Source organism: Stenella coeruleoalba (genome assembly GCF_951394435.1).
Source record: "Stenella coeruleoalba genome assembly, chromosome: 20".
Lineage (NCBI taxonomy): Eukaryota > Metazoa > Chordata > Mammalia > Artiodactyla > Delphinidae > Stenella > Stenella coeruleoalba.
In genome coordinates this window covers 40,826,900-40,846,331 of record NC_137166.1, presented here as the reverse complement: position 1 = coordinate 40,846,331, position 19,432 = coordinate 40,826,900, and the positions used below count along the sequence as shown (strand labels likewise).

The following is a 19,432-nucleotide window of genomic DNA, read 5'->3' as shown; positions in this document are numbered from 1 at the left end:
CTAACACCCAGTTCACGTTCTATTTTCTATTTATTGCAATAGCTTTTTTCAGGTGGTTTCTTTGAATGAGGATCCAAAGCTTTCATACTGCATTTCATCAATGTCTCTTTAAATTATCTTTCAATCAATATAAGTACTCCCCCCTCCCCACTTTTAAGGGCATTTACTTGTTGAAGAAAATGCACAATTTGTCCTATAACTGTTCCTACCTTCTGGATTTGGCCGATTGTCTCCTCGTGGTGTCATTTTATATTATTTCTCTATTCCCATGTTTCTTATAAACTTGTAATTAGATCTAGAGGTTAATTATTAGAGTCAAGTTCATTTATTTTGGCAAGTACACTTCATGGGGATATGATGTATTCCATATTGCATCACACTGGGAAGCACGTACTGTCTGGTTGTCCCCACTTGAATGATGTTGAGATGGATGAGTGGGTTCAGATTTGCACAATTTGTTGTCAAGGGGAAAAGGAAACAACAGTAAGGGCTGCCAGCTTAGGATAAAAATAATACTTCTAAAAAGGCCCCACTTATCCTTCACACAAATCCAATAGACTTGGATATGTACAATGCTTCTATGTAACTACAGACCTGTTATTTCCTGGAAATCCTCTTTTTCACCACCCTAGATACATAAGAAAATTAAAATGATACTCTATGGTAATTTTCACCACTGGTGATAATCTTCACTTAAACGTTATATATCACAACCCAAACTCTGGCTTCCACTGATACTAAAAGATTACTCCAGACAAGAACATACCCTCTCATCCTCCCTTGATACCTGGGAGAACTCTGCAACACCTCTCCCGGTGCCCACAACTGAGCTGGAAAGCTCTATTAATCCCATGAGTATAGAACAGGGTATCCTTTTCAGTTATATACTACACACCAATGTAGATGTGGTGTATAAACGTAATGGTACCATCCTTCCTAGTACTAGAAAGTAGAAATACTTTAAATACTTGGCATTGATAATATATCCTTCAAATTACTTAGACGTTAATTCACATTGAGACACTATAATTCTTAAATGACTTTAATTAATGTAGTGCTTTCCTCTAATAAAGTCCTAATATCCCTACCTGGTAAAATCTTTATCTATAATCATATACCAAATAAGCTTCCAAGGACGGCCCATAGGTTCACGCTGAGCATGGCAGACATTTTCACACAACACTGCAGGCCAACTGAACTTCCTGCTTTGCATGCCGTCTAGAGTCCTGTCGACACCTGGTGTGTCTGGAATAACATTAAGTTACACTGTCTAGAATAATTTCCATCTATTTTCATGGGGCTAAATTTTTATCTTGGACTCGGTATAAAAAGAACACTTCTGAAAGATACTAAAATAGTTTATAGTCAGTGAAATAGCTTCATGGTTCAATGTTGCTTCATTCTTAATAATCATAAAACACCTCAACTGATCTGGACTCATTGTAATGACTTTCTCCCAGCACAGCTCTCCGGTGGCTGCGAATCACAGCTCACCAGCACCTTAATTGGCAAGGTAGCTACACAGGAAAAGGGCTTCCTTCTGGGCTTCATTACTTTTCCACAAATGACAGTAGCTTCAACTTCTTACACTTAATCTTGTTTCAATTTAACATGGATAGTAAATGCAAAAACCTCCATCAGCTTGATATGTAGGTGTTCTTCATACTCCCTTTCTCTTTTAAGTAGATTAGCAGACATCCTAAGTTTTAAAACACTGTCAACTAATACTTAAGACTTTTAGTAGATGCTAATAATTATGGTCCATTCCAACTTTATAAGCCCTTAAACAAGATGCAACAAAACATTAATAAACAATGGTTAACTCTTGACAGTTCATGAGAAATAAAAAAGGTAGCTGGAGAAAGAAAGGTAGAAAAACACAGGAAATTAATAATGGGAGCAAAACAGAGAGACTACAAGTCAATAATAATAACACTTGCTAATGATAGCTGAAATCTACACAATATACTCTACGCATGAGGCACTGCTTTAAGTACTTTATGTAATTTTCATTTATTTCTCACAAAACCCTGTAGAGTAAGTACTCTTAGTGCTCTCATTCTACAGAAATGGAAATGGAAATAATGAAGGGTTATATAACTGGCTCAAAGATCCCATTGTTCCCAAGTATGCGAGCCAGGACCTCAACCCAGACCTGTGTGCATGGCATCTACTACTTTTTACTGTCTCTTAACTACTCCACCCTTACCAACTAAGAGTACAGTCCACGCTAACTTGGGTACGTTCCCCCTTTAAGATGACTGTACTCTGTTCTGTATCTGATGTTTTGATTTTCAATTTAGCAATTTTTCTGCAACACAGAACAAGTTCATTAAAGCATAGAATTAGATTTCTGAAATATGCCATACCTGAGATTACGGAAGGCAACAGCTAATGCTGCAATCACTGTGATGGACAGAACAAATATATAAGCATAAAAAAGCAGAGTATCTGAAAGCCTTTCAAATGTATTAAAAGGCAGAAGGCCAAATGCTTCTTCACACAGATACAGGTTTGCATCAAAATCTCTAGGAAACAAAGGGAAAGCAAAGTATTAAATTCAAGTACAAGATAAGTAGACCTCCAACTTTTCCTCAAAATAAGCCTGAAATTAAGAACTGATAACTTACATTTTAAAGACCCTGCTGATTTAATATAAAAAGCAAACACAGACTTTAAATTCAGTCATACCTTGTTGCTCCAAATCCAAATTTTGCCTTCAGAAATTTAAATATGTGTTCGTCTGACTTGAGGTTAAGAATTTTCTATCGGGGAGGGAGAAAATAAAAATTGCTATCAGTTCTTTATGCATGGTTTTCTGATAATTTCCCATTGAATACACATCTTCAGCGCTCCATTTCATAGGACTGTATGTGTGTGTATGTGTAAAATTAGTAAATGTTTACAATAGGTCTTAGAACTGAGAAATTCTAAGGCAGGGATTTTTTCATTAAAAAAATTCTTTTATTTAAGTATAGCTGATTTACAATGTTGTGTTAGTTTCTGGTGTACCGTAAAGTGATTCAGTTATACATATATATTTTTTCTATTATGGTTTATATTGAATACAGTACACTGTACTTTACAGTAGGAACTTGTTGTTTATCTATTTCATATACAGTAGTATGTATCTGCTAATCCCAAACTCCTAGTTTATCCTTCCTCCAACCCCGTTCCCCTTTGGTAATCCTAAATTTGTTTTCTATGTCTGTGTCTGTTCTATTTTGTAAATAAGTTCATTTGCATTATATTTTAGATTCCACATATAAGTGATATCATATGGTGTTTGTCTTCCTTGTTCTGACTTACTTCACTTGGTATGATAATCTCTAGATCCATCTATGTTGCTGCAAATGGCATTATTTCATTCAAAAGCAGGGATTTTCAAACACCCTCCATTCCTATTTTTTTTTTTTTAGCAGAATCGTTTTTGCAAACAAAATCTAGGCATAAGTTCAACGTGCAAAATAGATAAAAGATGAGGTTCTTTGGTTTCAGGGAGAGGGAGACAGCTGAAGCCCAGTGAGTACAACTTTTAAAATCAGAAAACCGATAATATCATGATCTGAAACCTCCAATAGGAACATAGCCCACAAAGCCTATTTTGCTTTGGGTTTTTCTGTCTGCAGATACAACTGATATAAGACTCATTCTTTCAAAGACAATTCAAGACACAGCAATAACCCTCAAGGGGTGAAGAGACAAATGCCAGTGTTTATCATTAGTGAGTATAATTTTAATTCACATTATTTTATTTTTAATTTATGGCTTACAAAAATTCATATAACATAAATGGGTGAAGAAATTGTATCAGAAGAAAAATGATGATAGAAAAGAAAGTAAGATTAATCCAGAACTGAGGTTAGTACACAAAATATATTCAGTAGATATGAGCCACAAATCCGGGCTCATGCATTCTAGTAGCAAATACAAAGAGGGAAATAAAAGCATTTATGCTACGCACAGGGTCATAAGATTAAAACAAACCAGTTGCTCAAGAGACATCCTTATAATCCTAAAACTGAGACTCAAGAGAAATTTTCCCCATGGGTACAGTAAAAACAGCGAATAGTCTCAAAGACTATTTTTTAAAATTCTTCCAATTGTAGGTAGCTGGCAGAACATCAAGTGCAATTCAGTAGGCATTATTCTTTGGGGAGTCAAAAAACAGTGGTCCAGACAAGTAGCTCTCTCCTGGCTTAATCCAGGCACAGGTAACTGAACATGTAGAGTGGTGAAATGGATGGACTGCATATCTTTCAGCCAGTCTTTCAGAAATGCTGATTGTTCTGCTCAAATGTTTTGTTTTTTATTTTAATAAATTTTATTTATTTATGGCTGCATTGGGTCTTTGTTGCTGCACATGGGCTTTCTCTAGTTGCAGCGAGTGGGGGCTACTCTTTGTTGCGGTGTGCAGGCTTCTCATTGCGGTGGCTTCTCTTGTTGCGGAGCATGGGCTCTAAGCATGTGGATTTCAGTAGTTGCAGCATGCGGGCTCAGTAGTTGTGGCTCTCTGGCTCAGTAGTTGTGGCTCGTAGGCTCTAGAGCGCAAGCTCAGTAGTTGTGGCGCACGAGCTTAGTTCCTCCGCGGCGTGTGGGATCTTCCCGGATCAGGGCTCGAACCCATGTCCCCTGCATTGGCAGGTGGATTCTTAACCACTGAGCCACCAGGGAAGTCCCTCAAATAAGTTTTTGATAAGTAGTGAACTATATGGAGTTTAAGAAAATAGTGATAAGGACCTGGAGTGGAGGTGTTTAATGTGGCTGACTGAGTGAAGGGTCTGTTTTTTTTTTTGACAGTCAACAGACAGGGAGAGAGACTGCCATTCTCTTACAGAAGGAGAGTCTGTCATGTACATGCAGCTGTTTTCTGTCCTGAGACCAGCCTTCCCAGAGGGGCGAAATCATCTCAATTAATCAATGTGGTTCCGACAGTAAACCCAGTTTATTTATGAACTTACCCCAATAAAAATCATGTCTTTTTTTTTTTTTAGTACCATAGTACAGAAAACGCTCTAAAAAGTAGAAGCTTTAAATTTAGAGGAATACTTGTTTAATGCTTTTAAAGCTGAGTTTTTAAAAAGTTTAATAACTCAAAAGGTGGGTTCAAAGTAGAACATGTTAAGAGCAAATAGAAATCAAGGACTAAAATCAAGAAAGTATCCCGTTACTGAAACAAAGGTAAAACTGAGTCTGTTTAAAGTAAAACTGGTAACTCTTTAGTAATGCTAAATTAAATATGTCATTTTATTAACCTACCTTAATAATGTTGTTGAGAAAAAGTGTCAAACATAAAACCACAAATAAATGTAACAACAGTTTCCCAAGCCTATTAAGGAAGCTTCCAGTTTTCAGGTTTTTCTAGAAATTAAAAGAGTTGAGTTTCAATTTTTTAATTTTAATATAACTTCATAAACATTTAAGATGAGATTACTTAAGAATTTAAAACATTGGGTCACACAACATATAGGGAAAATATAACCTAATTTTCATGAGGTTACATTGTCTTAAAATTTGTCTTTTTCTAATAGTAAATGAATCACTTAATAATAAGCTCCATATGATGAGGAAATGTGTCCTAGTCCTTTTTTTTTTTAAAGACCTCTTCAACCAGAGTATGGAGTCGGCCACTTAGAAGGTACTCAGCATATACTGACTGAACTTGATCCACTGATTCATCTTTTTATCCACTGATTCATATATCACAGACTATAACCCATTAAACAAAAGACCTATATAAAAAAAGTAAATTGTGCTCTTTGATACATAATAGTTTTCTTATAACCCTCAAATAACTTTATGGATTATCAAATATAATAATATCTAAACAGTTCAAATATAAGTGATGTTTATTTATAATTAAGGTTAAAAGGATAAATGAGAAGTACAGTTTTTAAGTCAACTAAAAGCCTGTTTTTTAAAATTTTGTGAAGATTTGTCCATAGTAGCCCTCACTCAAAAGACTAATAACAAAATGTATTTATTCTTCCCAAAATGGAAAACAAAACAGCTTCTTGATATAAAAGTGCTTATGAGAAATGTTTCTCATATGCTTATAAGACAGAAAACAGGCTTTGCAACATTATTAAGGAAAAACAACTAACTCTTAAATTTTATGTAAATTTAAGAGATTTTAATTATATAATAAAGTCAAAAGATGAGGCCAATGTCAAACATGTTATTCTAGGAAATGTCCCATTTTTTTCTAAAGGTATTTATTTGGAATCTCAAAATTCTCAAAACAGAGTTAATTTTAACTGACTTAAAAATCAATAATATGATATGGAAGGATGGGGGAAAGAGTGGTGTTACTACTTCAAATAACAAGGTGTCCACCAACTTTAAAGACTGTGACAAACACATTTCCACAAAGCAATATGTTCTTCTCACTCTTGAGTTCACACATGAAAAAAGTCAACATTTTTTTCTCTTTTATTCCAACTTTAAACCAATGGCAGTCAAACAAGTATCTCTGGCTAATCCTGAATTTAATTAAGATTCCAATTTTCTAAGAAATAATAAACGTCAGAACAAAGGAATGGCAGATCAGAAAGCCTGAAAACAAATGCTATACCATGCACTTCAAAAAAAGCAAATAATGGCCCTACTGCTTTTTAGTGGGAATTTGGTTATAAATTTTCCTTTGTATACTATATGAAAACAAGGTCTAAACAACCACACAATTAAAAAAAAAAGTTTACTTTGATTAAGGACAAAAAAAAAAGTCCTACCTGAAGTTTTCTTGCAATTAACACCGAAAGGTTAAAACTGATAAGCAATGATCCGAGAATCATGGAATTAAAAAACTGAAGAATGCAGACAAGGAGTAAACCTGTTAGCTGTATACCATACAGCCATGTCACCTGCAACAACCAAGGATTAGATGGTTAAACAGATTTTTATCAAGAGACTCCCACATGCGGACAGGTTGGTCACTAGTTGGATACATCTCGTTATAAATAATGCAGAAAACACACCTAGCATCAAGTAATACAATCTAAGAAAGGAAGATAGTAACTCTTTATTTACCTTTTAATTACAGAACATTTTAAACTTTATAACATTAAGAAGAACAGGGATATATGAAGTAGAGGAAGCAAACAATGGTATAAATATATTCTAGGAATAGGCAAATGCTGTTTGTAGTCTTTAATTTTCTTCTAAATCCCTTTACAGTTATGGCCTATAGTATTTTATTGTATTCTAACAATCAGTATTTTTACCGTACTCCATTATTTCCCAATCTTCCCTAATGACTAATGATGAGCATCTTTTCAGGTCCTTATTGAACATTTATATATCTTCTTTGGAGAAATATCTATCTAATCTTTTGTCCATATTTTAACGTTGAAAGAGTTGTAAGAATTCTTTATATATTCTGGAAATCCTTATTCAGATATATGATTTGCAAATATTGTCTCATATTTTGCGAGTTGTCTCTTCACTTTATTATTATTATTTTTTTGCTGTACGTGGGCCTCTCACTGTTGTGGGCTCTCCCGTTGCGGAGCACAGGCTCCGGACGCGCAGGCTCAGCGGCCATGGCTCACGGGCCCAGCCGCTCCGCGGCATGTGGGATCTTCCCAGACTGGGGCACGAACCCGTGTCCCCTGCATCGGCAGGCGGACTCTCAACCACTGCGCCATCAGGGAAGCCCATCTTTTCACTTTCTTGATGGTATCCTTCCAGGTACAAAAGTTTTTAACTTTGATGAAGTCCAATTCATCTAATTTTTCTTTAGTCACCTGTGCTTTGGGTGTTATATCAAAGAAGGCTTGGGCTACTCCAAGGTCATAAATATTTATTCCTATCTTTTCCTCTAAACATTTCATAGTTTTAGTTCTTAAAATCAGGTCTATGATCTAGTTTGAGCTAATGATTGTGTATGGTAAGAAGAAGGGGTCCAACTTCATTCTTTTGCATATAGATATCCAGTTATCACAGCACCATTTTTTTAAATGGGGTTTTCCAATTTTTAAAAAAAATTTTTAATTTAATTTAATTTTTATTTATTTATTTTTGGTCGCATTGGGTCTTCACTGCTGAGCGCGGGCTTTCTCTAGTTGCGGCGAGTGGGGGCTACTCTTTGTTGTGGTGCGTGGGTTTCTCATTGCGGTGGCTTCTCGTTGCAGAGCACAGGCTCTAGGCATGGGGGCTTCAGTAGTTGTGGCACGTGGGCTTAGTTGTGGCTCGTGGGCTCTAGAGCGCAGGCTCAGTAGTTGTGGTGCACGGGCTCAGCTGCTCCACAGTATGTGGGATCTTCCTGAAGCAGGGCTTGAACCCCTGTCCCCTGCATTGGCAGGCAGATTCTTAATCACTATGCCACCAGGGAAGTCCCATCACAGCACCATTTATTGAAAAGATTACTCTTTCTCCATGATTATCTTGGCATCCTTGCTGAGAATCAGTTGACTGTTTATTTCTGGTCTCTCAATTCTATTCCACTGATTTATGTCTATTCTTCTGCTTGTATCACACTATCTTGATTACTGTACCTTGGAAGTTAAGTTGTGAAATTGAAAAGTGTGAGTCTTCCAACTTTGTTCTTTTTCATGATCTTTTTCACTATTCTGGGTCCCTTGAGTTGCCATATGAATTTTAGGATCAGCTTGTCGATTTCTGCAGCTGGGATTCTGAGAGGAAACATGTTCAATTTGTAGATCCATTTGGGGAGTACTGCCACCTTAACAATAGAAAGTCTTCCAATCCATGAACATGGGAAATCTTTCCAATTTATGTAGGTCTTTAAAACTTTCAACAGTGTTCTGTAGTTTTCTGGGTATAAGTCTGCACTTCTTTTGTTCAATTTATACCTACATATTTTATTCCTTTTGATGCTTTTCCTTCTACGAAGTATTTGTATCTTTTGCTCCCTTTTTCCATAGGGGTGTAAATATTTTCCTCATTAAATCTGTAGGAACTCTTTAAGCATAATGACTCATTCAGGAATACATTTTTTAAAAATAAAACTTCTTTTGTGTTTATTTGGATTACGATGTTTTTTGATGCTGGCAGTCTTTTTTTACACCAAGTAGGAATATTTAGAGAACAAAGAGCAGTCTGTGTTACAAGACTGCACAGTTTTATAAATGTACAGTCATCCATTGGTATCTGTGGGGGACTGGTTTCAGGACCCACAGTGGATTAACAAAATCCTTGGATGTTCAAGTTCCATGGTCAGCCTTCTGCATCCATGAATTCAACCAACTGCAGAGGACTGTATATATTTATTGAAAAAATCTGCACATAAGTGGACCCACGCAGTGATACTCATGTTGTTTAAGGGTCAACTGTAATGATATCCTAGGTTCAAGAGAAACACTGGGTGATCAGCCAGAAATGTAATACTGAGCAGTACTGTATACTAGAAAGTTGTGGATTATCAGTGGTACTTTTTTTTTTTCCAGTGGTACTTTTGATGTTCCTCCTCAGGTTCTATTAGTTCAGAGTTTAGAAACAAGGCAGCAATAATACATTCTTCCTATACAGAATAATCAAAATTTTCTTCAATGGCATGCTCATGCTCTTCATTATCATTCATAAATAAACATGGTTAACATTTTTTAACATTCATAAAATATCAGGGAGTATGATAAATGACTCACTTATATCAACTCATTCAAATCGAGGCAGTTGGTTCTAGAGTCTATGTTCTTAACTGGCTAGAACATAAGTACTGCCACAGAGAATCAGAACTTTGGTATCAAAGTGTGCTAACATTGAATGTTTAATGCTCCAAGGGAATTATGAAGGTCTGTAGTTTTACTGATCTTTTGAAAGAACTAGCTTTTTATTTCGCTAATTTTCTCTATTGTTTTTATGTTTTCAATTTCATTGATTTTTGTTCTTTTCTTTATTGTTTTCTTCCTTCTGCTTGAGTTGGGGTTATTGTGCTCTTCCTTTCCTAGTTTCATAAGGTGGGAGCTTGGTTATGGTTTAGATTTTTCCTCTTTTATAATGTGTGTAGTGGTACACATTTCCCTCTTAGTGCTGCTTTAGCTGCACCACACAAGGTTTGATATGTTGCATTTTTGTTGTCACTGAGTTCAGTGTTTCCTCAAGGCTTCCTCTTTGACCCATAGATTATTTAGAAGTGTGCTGCTTAGTTTCCAAATATTGGAAATTTCCTTATCTTTTTGTTGATTTCTAGTTTGAATCCATTGGTTCAATCCATTGGGTATTCTGCTGTTGTTGGGTGGAATGTTCTATAAATGTTGGTTAGATCCTGTTAGTTGATGGTGTTGTTGAGTTCTATATCCTTAACGATTTCTGTCTGGTTCTCAATTGTTGAGAGAGAGGGGTGCTGAAGTCCTCAACTCTTTTTGGGTTTGTCTGTTTCTCCTTTCTGTTCTGTCAGTTTTTGCTTCACATATACTGTGGCACTGTTGGTTAGTACATGTACATTTAGGATTGCTATGTCTTCTTGGTGGATTAATACTTTTATTAGTATATACTATTCTGGTAATTTTCTTTGCTCTCATGCCTACATTACCTGATATTAATATAGCCACTCCTACTTTCTTTTGATTAATATTTGCATGGTGTATCTTTTCCTACCCTTTTATTTTCAATCTACCTATACTGTTTGTTTGAAGTGAGTTCCTTGTAGAAAACAATTGGGTTGTGCTTTTTTAATCTATTCTAACCCATCTCTGTCTTTAAATAGTTGTATTTAGATCATTTACCTTTAATGTAATTTTTTTTAACATCTTTATTGGAGTATAATTGCTTTACAGCGTTGTGTTAGTTTCTGCTGTATAACAAAGTGAATCAGCTATGTGCATACATATATCCACATATCCCCTCCCTCTTTCTTGCATCTCCCTCCCACCCTACTTATCCCACCCCTCTAGGTGGTCACAAAGCACTGAGCTGATCTCCCTGTGCCATGCAGCTGCTTCCCACTAGCTATCTATTTTACATTTGGTAGTGTATATATGTCAATGCCACTCTCTTACTTCGTCCCAGCTTACCCTTCCCCCACCCCATGTCCTCAAGTCCATTCTCTATGTCTGCGTCTTTATTCCTGTCCTGCCCCTAGGTTCTTGAGAACATTTTTCTTTTTTAGATTCCATATATATGTGTTAGCATATGGTATTTGTTTTTCTCTTTCTGACTTACTTCACTCTGTATGACACACTTTAGGTCCATCCACCTCATTACAAATAACTCAATTTCATTTCTTTTTATGGCTGAGTAATATTCTATTGTATATATGTGTTATTATTGATATGATAGGTCTTAAATCTGCCATTTTATCATTTGCTGTTTGTTCACTCCGTTTTCCATTTCTGTTTTCTTTTCTGCCTTCCTGTGGGTAACTTGAATATTCTTAGAATTCCATTTTTACTTATTTATAGTATTTTTGAATGTATCTCTGTGTACAGATTTTTAGTGGTTGTTCTGGGTTATTACATTATACATTCATAACTTATTACAGTCTACTAGTGTGGACATTTTACCAGTTTGAATCAAGTGTAGAAATTTTACCTCAATTTAAGTCCCTTTACTTTTCTCATTTACAACTGTCATAAATATTTCCTCTACATACATTGAGAACCATAAGACCATATTATTATTTTTGCTTCGGCTATCAAACATAATTTAGAACACTCAAGATGAGAGAGGAAGTTTATTATATTTATTCATATTTTTACTTTTAATTGCCTTTTCTCTCTTCCTGATGTCCCAACATTTCTTCTTTTATCATTTCCTTCTATTTCAAGAACTTCATTTAGCCATTTTTTTTTTAACAATAGGTCCATAGGTAACAAATTCTGTTAGTTTTCCTTCATCTGAGAATGTTTTGCTTTCCCTTTCTTTCCTGAAAGATATTTTTGCTGGCTATAGAATTCTGGGTTGACCATTCTATTCTTTCAGCACCATGGTTTCTGATGAGAAACCGACTGTCGTTCAAACTGGTTTTCCCCTATAGGTATCACTTTTCTCTGACTGCTTTCAAGATTTTTTTCTTTATCTTTATTCTCCAGAAGTTTGATTATGATGTATCTTGGCATTGGTTTATTTGGGTTTACCCTATTTGACATTAGCTCAGCTTCTTGATTCTGTAGGTTTTGACAAATTTGGGAAGTTTTTGACATTCCTTCAAAAAGTATTTTTTTCAAATACTTTTTCCAGCCTCACTCTCTTTCTCTCCTTTTGGGGTTCTGATTATACGAATTAGACTTCTTGTTACGGTCCCATAGGTCTCTGAAGCTCTGTTCATTTTTTTCCAGTCTATTTTCTTGTTCAAATTAGTTCATTTCTAAATTGTCCTGTCTTCAAGTTCACTGATTCTTTCCTCTGACCATTCCAGTCTACTGTTGAGTCCATCTACTGAGTTTTTGGGTTTTAAAAAATTTATTTATTTTAATTAATTTGTTTATTTTTTTGGCTGAATTGGGTCTTCGTTGCTGTGTGCGGGCTTTCTCTAATTGAGGCAAGCGGGGGCTACTCTTCACTGCAGTCTGTGGGCTTCTCACTGCAATGGCTTTTCTCGTTGTGGAGCACGGGCTCTAGGCATGTGGGCTTCAGTAGTTGTGGCTCGCGGGCTCTAGAGTGCAGGCTCAGTAGTTGTGGCGCACAGGCTTTGCTGCTCCGCAGCATGTGGGATCTTCCTGGACCAGGGATTGAACCCATGTCCCCTGCATTGGTAGGCGGATTCTTAACCACTGTGCCACCAGGGAAGCCCATCTATTGAGGTTTTTATTTTCATTATTGGAATTTTTCAGTTCTAAAATTTCCATTTCTTCTTTTTATCTTCTAAATCTCTGTTAAGAGTTCCTATTTTTCATTTGTTTTAAGTGTGTTTGTAATTGCTCAATGAGAATTTTTATGATAGCTGCTTTAAATTCCTTGTCAGGTAATTCAACTTTTGTGTGCCTTGGTTTTGGCACCTGCTGATGGTCTCTGTTCATTCAAGAGATTTTCCTGGTTCTTAGTTTAACAAATGATCTTCAATTGTATTGTATTATGTTATGGAACTCTGAATCTTATGTAAATCTTCTTATGTAAAATCTTATGTAAATCTTCTTCTTCTCCTCTGACACCATGCCAGTGTCATGCCACTGAGGAAAGAGGGACACTGCCTCATTATTTCCAGATGGGTTTGGATGTCCAGGGTGACCTGGACATTTGACCTCCACTGACTTTTGAGGGGCAGAAGAAAGGGGTGTCTCATTACTGCTGGGTGAAGATGAAAGTTTAGGCTCTCTGCTGACACCATCCCGGCAGGGATGGGGAGGGCTGTCTCATTACCAATAGGTTGAAGTTGAAGGTTCTCCATGTGGCATTCATGCTTCACCCTTTCTTGTCCTTTTGGCTCTTCTTGGGGCTTTTTTGGTTTGAGTCCATTGGTTTCTCCTGATTGCTGACTTTTCCAGTACCTAGTCTGAGATATATGCAGCAAAAAGAAAACCCAGTGAACTCACTGCCATATTCTTCCTCTGGTTTCGAGGTCTCTAGGTGTAGTCTACTTTCTTTTCTCCACCTCTCAAAATTTTCTTATATTTGTTTTTTACATACTGTCTAGGGCTTTTAATTGTACTTAGTAGGAAGAATAAGAAGTGCGTTTCCTTCATTTTGTCTGGAACCATACGGAGTACTTTAAAATTGCCTCTTAGGCATTGATCACTAATGTGTTTTGTTTTCACAACAGGTAGTCTCCACATTCTTAGTCTTTAATCGAACAGAATTATATGCTTAGTAATAACATTTACTGTTCTGTTTTACATTTTAAAACCCTGTACACATTTCTCACTGAAAACTTGATCTTTTGATGGTAAGAGATTTTCCATCATCCATGAAAAGAAGATGATGTGTACTGAAAAAGATATTGCTTCTTGTCACCACATCAGGCTCTGAATTTGTATTACTTTTTTCTATATCAATTATTCTGACTCTTTCCCATTCAATATGATTAGAGATCAGTGATTCCACTCCAAGAAGTTATATCACTTGACAAAGTTTAAAGAGCTAGTTATCTTCAGAGTTGATAGTAGCAACTTGGTATTATAACCCAGGATCCTTTCATTATAATACTGTTCCTCCTTTAATTCTGATAGTTTTAACTACTTCTAACGCCAACAGAGTTTCAAATATAAAAGTTCAACGAAGCTTAGAACTGAATATGAAATAAATTAGCTGTATTATTCTTTAGTTTTTTGTCTGTGCCAAAATAGTACCTTTTATCCTGTTTTCCAATTTTTTAAAAAAGAAAAAGAAACAGATGTTCATTACAGAAATATTCAAGAGATGTAAAGAACAAAAAGAAAATAAGAGCATCAATCACATAGCTGACTACTAATACTTTAATGCATATATTTCTGGAAACTTTCCTCTCTCTATACATATGTTTTATTTTTAAAAAAGGGAGAAGGAAAACTAATGGTTATTTATAACTAACACTGTGTTACATAGTTAAGACATGTTTGTTTAACAATACCCTATTGCTATTGACTTAGGTCATTTCCAGACTTTTCTTATTACAGTCCAGCTAAAATGAACATGTTTGATTATTTCCTTAGGATAAATTTCAAGAGGTCAAAATTTGGTGAAAAGACATACATGTTTTCTTAGGCTTTTGATGCCTACTGTGAAAATACACTACAGAAAAATTATACACTAGGAAAAAAGTTTTATATATGTATTTTCAAAATGGCTCAATATTATTTATTTTTATTTATTTCTTCTTTCATTTATTAATTAATTTATTTTTTATGTTAAAATGTACAATGTTCTTTTGAACATACTTGTTAGAAAGGGGGGAAAAGTGATATCACATATGAAGAGACTAACTGGCCTAAGAGTGTATGACAAGAAGAAATACAAAGGTATCTAGGCACCTCTTCCCCTTAGCTTGCAAGTCTCCATGAACAAAGCATAAAGAGTTTACAAAACAGGAAAGCAAATATAAACAGACAGCAACAGACTCAGCTTCATTTGTACATGCAGCTTTTAGAGGCATGTGGGCTCTATTATCATTATCTAATACCATATATATATATACACACACATATATTATACACCCACACACATATATACACATTTTAACTTTGGCTTATCCACCTGCTTTCTGTTTTTAATTAAAAATAGTTTTAATTTTTATTTTATATTGGAGTATAGCTGATTAATGATGTGTTAGTTACAGGTATACAGAAAAGTGATTCAGTTATACCCATAGAAGTATCCATTCTTTTTCACATACTTTTCCCATTTATCCACCTGCTTTCTTTACTGTATTTTACCTTCATATCTTCCCGTCTCAAACTCCATCCAAATTCTAGTCTCCTCATTTTTGGTCCACCTCTAGAATCTCATTTCTGTGAAACCTTTCTAGCCGAAAAAGAAGTCTCCTCTTCTAGACTTCTGGCACTTACTGTTACTACAAATTGACATCTATAGATATACAGACATCCCTCTAATTGTATAGACATCTTTATTTCCCAAGCTAGATGGCAAACTCCCTGTGGATGGGACAATGTCTTATACAGGTTGGAATTTTCTATAGTGCCTATCCTATTATTATGACTCAGTAGATAGATAATATATGTGTGTTGGTTGACTTTAATGTTTCCTAATTCAGATTCAGTCAGTTTCCAAAGATTGTTGCATCTCTTTTGACATGGAATATGTGAGTACAACTCTTCTCTATTAGATTATATTGCTGCCTTAGACCTGGTGATAATATTTTATACTTGGAAAATATTTAAGTTACTGTTACTTTGGAATAGTAACTATGAGCAACTTAAAAACATATACAACACATTAAAACATATTTCTGCACATGACAAAAACCATACAGTTAAATGACAGCAGCACACACTGGGAGACAAACAATGGTTTCCTTTATAATTTCCTTATTTCATATGTGACCTCTGACCAATCAATAGGGATTCACATCCCGTACTGGTAAATGTTACTATGAAAATTTTACAAAGTACCACAGAAAAGCTGTTATACACCCATTGATTTCCTTGGGGGAAAAAAGGTGGGACAATACACAGTAATACATTTTAAAATAGCTATCTTATATTTTAAAATCTAAGTCAACTCTATAAAGGACAACTGATTTAGACATTTGTGCTCCAAATAAATCCATCTTTTTTTTAAGGTCACGCCACATGTGGGATCTTTGTTCCCCGACCAGGGATCGAACCTGTGCCCTGTGCAGTGGAAGTGTGGAGTCTTAACCACTGGCCTGCCAGGGAAGTCCCGAAATAAATCCATCTTTTAATGTAAAATAAGCAGAATAAAAATTAAGATGATCAAACTAGGCTGCATAAATTACTCAGCTTCAACTGACTACAGCATATTTACATTATAGCTAAGAAGCAGCTTCAACTTTATCATTAAGCATGTGCATATTTTGAGCTCATTCTATCATATAAAACATTAAACAACAACCATCTCAACTGAGAAAAGAGAGCAAACCTTACCTTCACTGCTGGCAGCATGTCCAAGGAGTCCAGTATGAACAGCACTAATGCTTGCATCAGCATCATAAATTGATTAAATTGCCATGTTAGACTAAAGAGAAAAGTTGATATGAAAATGGCAAGAAGTGTCAGCCTCTGTAAAAAGAAAATCTTTATATAATTTACATGTCTCTAGTAATAAAAAGCCTCTCAGACAAGTGTTCTCAAGAGCAGCCAATATCTCTATAAACCAAACAGAAAAACTATGCACTGTTGCTCTGAAAACTCTTGCATTTGTTATTTAAGTTCTAAATAGCCTGACGTGACACTCTGCATATAAATATTCACATATGGTATGTGTACTCCATATTATCATGGAGGCAATAATGCACCAAATCACATCTCAAGAGCAATGGCTTAAAAATTCTGACAGTTCTGCAGAAATTTTGTGTGGGTTTGCCATAACTGTTTAAGGGCAGATAATGCAGAGTACATTTTTAACATCAAAAATGAAAACATTTTCTTTGCAAAGTAGCAACAGGTTTAGAAAAAGAAAATTTAACTCAAGTTAAAAAATTGGTCATGGAATAAGAACTATTAACATGCACTTCGACACGATGAACATCACATTTTCTGAAGCTTCTAAGATAAAATTGGAGAACTAAAAATATATACAAAGTATTATAAAAACTTACTTGAGAAAGGGGCTGTAAGTTTGGTCTCAGGAAATATGTAATTGCTGCTATCTGAATTGCAAAGAATGGCAGCGCCCAATTCTCTCTCAGTGGGATGGTAAACTCAACCCTTGTGGTATCTATTCTGCACAAGGAAAACACAAAGGACCAAAGTAGTAATTTTTACTATCATTACCTCAAAGATTTCCTAAAGTGAAAGACTATTATGTTAAGTATGTTTAGATTTTGGTTCTTGGTTCTCAATAATTTGCCTTTATCATCATCATCATCACGCCTGCAACATAAAACTGGCATTGAGAAAATTTAACTAACCTGTCCACAGGTATGCAGTGGTAGAACTGGGGTAGAACTGGTAGTGCTTTATACTTGAGTCTTAATTTTGTCATTGATTAATAAACTTTTAAAAGCTCCTTGACTCCCCTAAAATGTGAACCCCCAGAGGGCAAGCGTAGTTAAGTTTTCAACTTTGTACACCTAGTACCAAGAACGATCCCTATACATACTAGGAATCCAATAAATGTCTTTATTTACTTTTAATAGAAACAATAAATTTGACTTTAATTTATTCTTTTTTAAAATTTATTTTTTGTTGAAGTATAGCTGAATTATAGACTTTCATTTACTCTTAGCAGGAATAATATGTTAGATTAAAATGTTAAGAGTGGACTTCCCTGGTGGCACAGTGGTTGAGAGTCCGCCTGCCGATGCAGCGGACGTGGGTTCGTGCCCCGGTCCGGGAAGATCCCACATGCCGCGGAGCGGCTGGGCCCGTGAGCCATGGCCGCTGAGCCTGCGCGTCCAGAGCCTGTGCTCTGCAACGGGAGAGGCCACAACAGGGAGAGGCCCGCGTACCGCAAAAAATAAATAAATAAATAAAAAATAAATAAAATGTTAAGAGGCAGCATAACATAGTGGTCTCACACTCTGCATTTGAATTCTGACCAAGACTTAGTTCCATGTGTGCACGTGTGTGTGTGTGTGTGTGTGTGTGTGTGTGTGTGTGTGTGTGTGCCTTTATCTATATATAAATATATATGCCTATATAAATATTCTCATATATATATACATATGCACACATAACCTTTTTATATATTTATACATATAATGTATATGTATAAAACAACCTTTTAAGCTTCAATTACCTCACTTCTAAAATAGTAATAATGGGCTTCCCTGGTGGCGGCAAGTGGTTGAGAGTCTGCCTGCCGATGCAGGGGACACGGGTTCGTGCCCAGGTCTGGGAGAATCCCACATGCCGCGGAGCGGCTGGGCCCGTGAGCCACGGCCGCTGAGTCTGCGCGTCCGGAGCCTGTGCTCCGCAACGGGAGAGGCCACAACAGTGAGAGGCCCGCATACCACACACACACACACACACACAAAATAAAATAAAACAAAATAGTAATAATAATAGTACCCACTCTACAGGTTTGTTAAAATCATACATATAAAGTATGATGTAAAGTGCTTGGCATATAGTAAGCACTCAGTAAGGTTATAATAAAAAGTAATTTGTTGAGGATTACAACATAAAATCAACATCAGAATTCATGTTCAAGTTTTAAGACTGCTACTGACTATTGGTGTTGCTTTTAATAGGTAAGGCAATAATTCGATTTATCTCGAATATGTTTTTTAAAAATGCTACTTCATAATGCTCCAGGGTTTGGAAATTAATAGATATTAATTAAATAATGTAAGAACTTCCTTACACTTGTACAGTGCTTTATACTTTGCTAATTATGAGCTGCATACAATCTTACTGAGGTTGATAATAAAGATATTAATAAACCTTTTAAGAGATGAGATTTGTGGCTGGAGAAATACTGATCACACAGCAAGTTGGTAATAGAATTGGGATTATTATAGATGATTCTCTTGACTTACAATTCAGTGTTTTGTTCCTCAGCTGTAGATGTACATATAAAAGTAGGACTTTCTACCTTACTAAATAAGAAAACCTCCACTAGGTAACCCAAAGAGAAAATACTCCAACAAAATGTGGCAGAACAACCTTCTTTAAACTGGAAATGAAGTGACTTCATTTTAACTTATACCTTAGAAAAGGAGAAGGGAATACTGATTCCAACTCACCTATTTGTGACATACCAGAAAGCTGCTAAGAGTCCTGACAGCCACGTACCACTCAGGAGCCAGCTGGTTATGTAAAGAGCTGTGACATAAATTGCTTGGAGTCCAAATAAGGTGTAAATATAAAAATAAACTGGCTCTATATATTTCTGTAAGGGAATGATAAAAAACGTCTGTTAAAGAAGCCCTACTCCTTCTCATGCCATTTACAAAATATGACAGTGGAAATTTAAT

The 19,432-nt window shown here is 35.7% G+C and overlaps 1 protein-coding gene across 2 annotated transcripts in view; it reads right to left on the bottom strand.

The window, feature by feature from the left end:
* Window positions 1-19,432, bottom strand: part of DPY19L3 (dpy-19 like C-mannosyltransferase 3) — a 70,850-nt gene that overhangs the window by 18,435 nt on the left and 32,983 nt on the right. For both annotated transcript variants that reach the window (XM_079908166.1, XM_079908167.1), the window contains 7 exons: window positions 19,202-19,347; window positions 17,111-17,234; window positions 16,437-16,571; window positions 6,732-6,863; window positions 5,260-5,361; window positions 2,692-2,765; window positions 2,370-2,528 (listed from right to left, as the gene is read on the bottom strand). In XM_079908166.1, coding sequence (XP_079764292.1) covers window positions 2,370-2,528; window positions 2,692-2,765; window positions 5,260-5,361; window positions 6,732-6,863; window positions 16,437-16,571; window positions 17,111-17,234; window positions 19,202-19,347 — 872 coding nt within the window. The remainder of the gene's footprint in view (window positions 1-2,369; window positions 2,529-2,691; window positions 2,766-5,259; window positions 5,362-6,731; window positions 6,864-16,436; window positions 16,572-17,110; window positions 17,235-19,201; window positions 19,348-19,432) is intronic.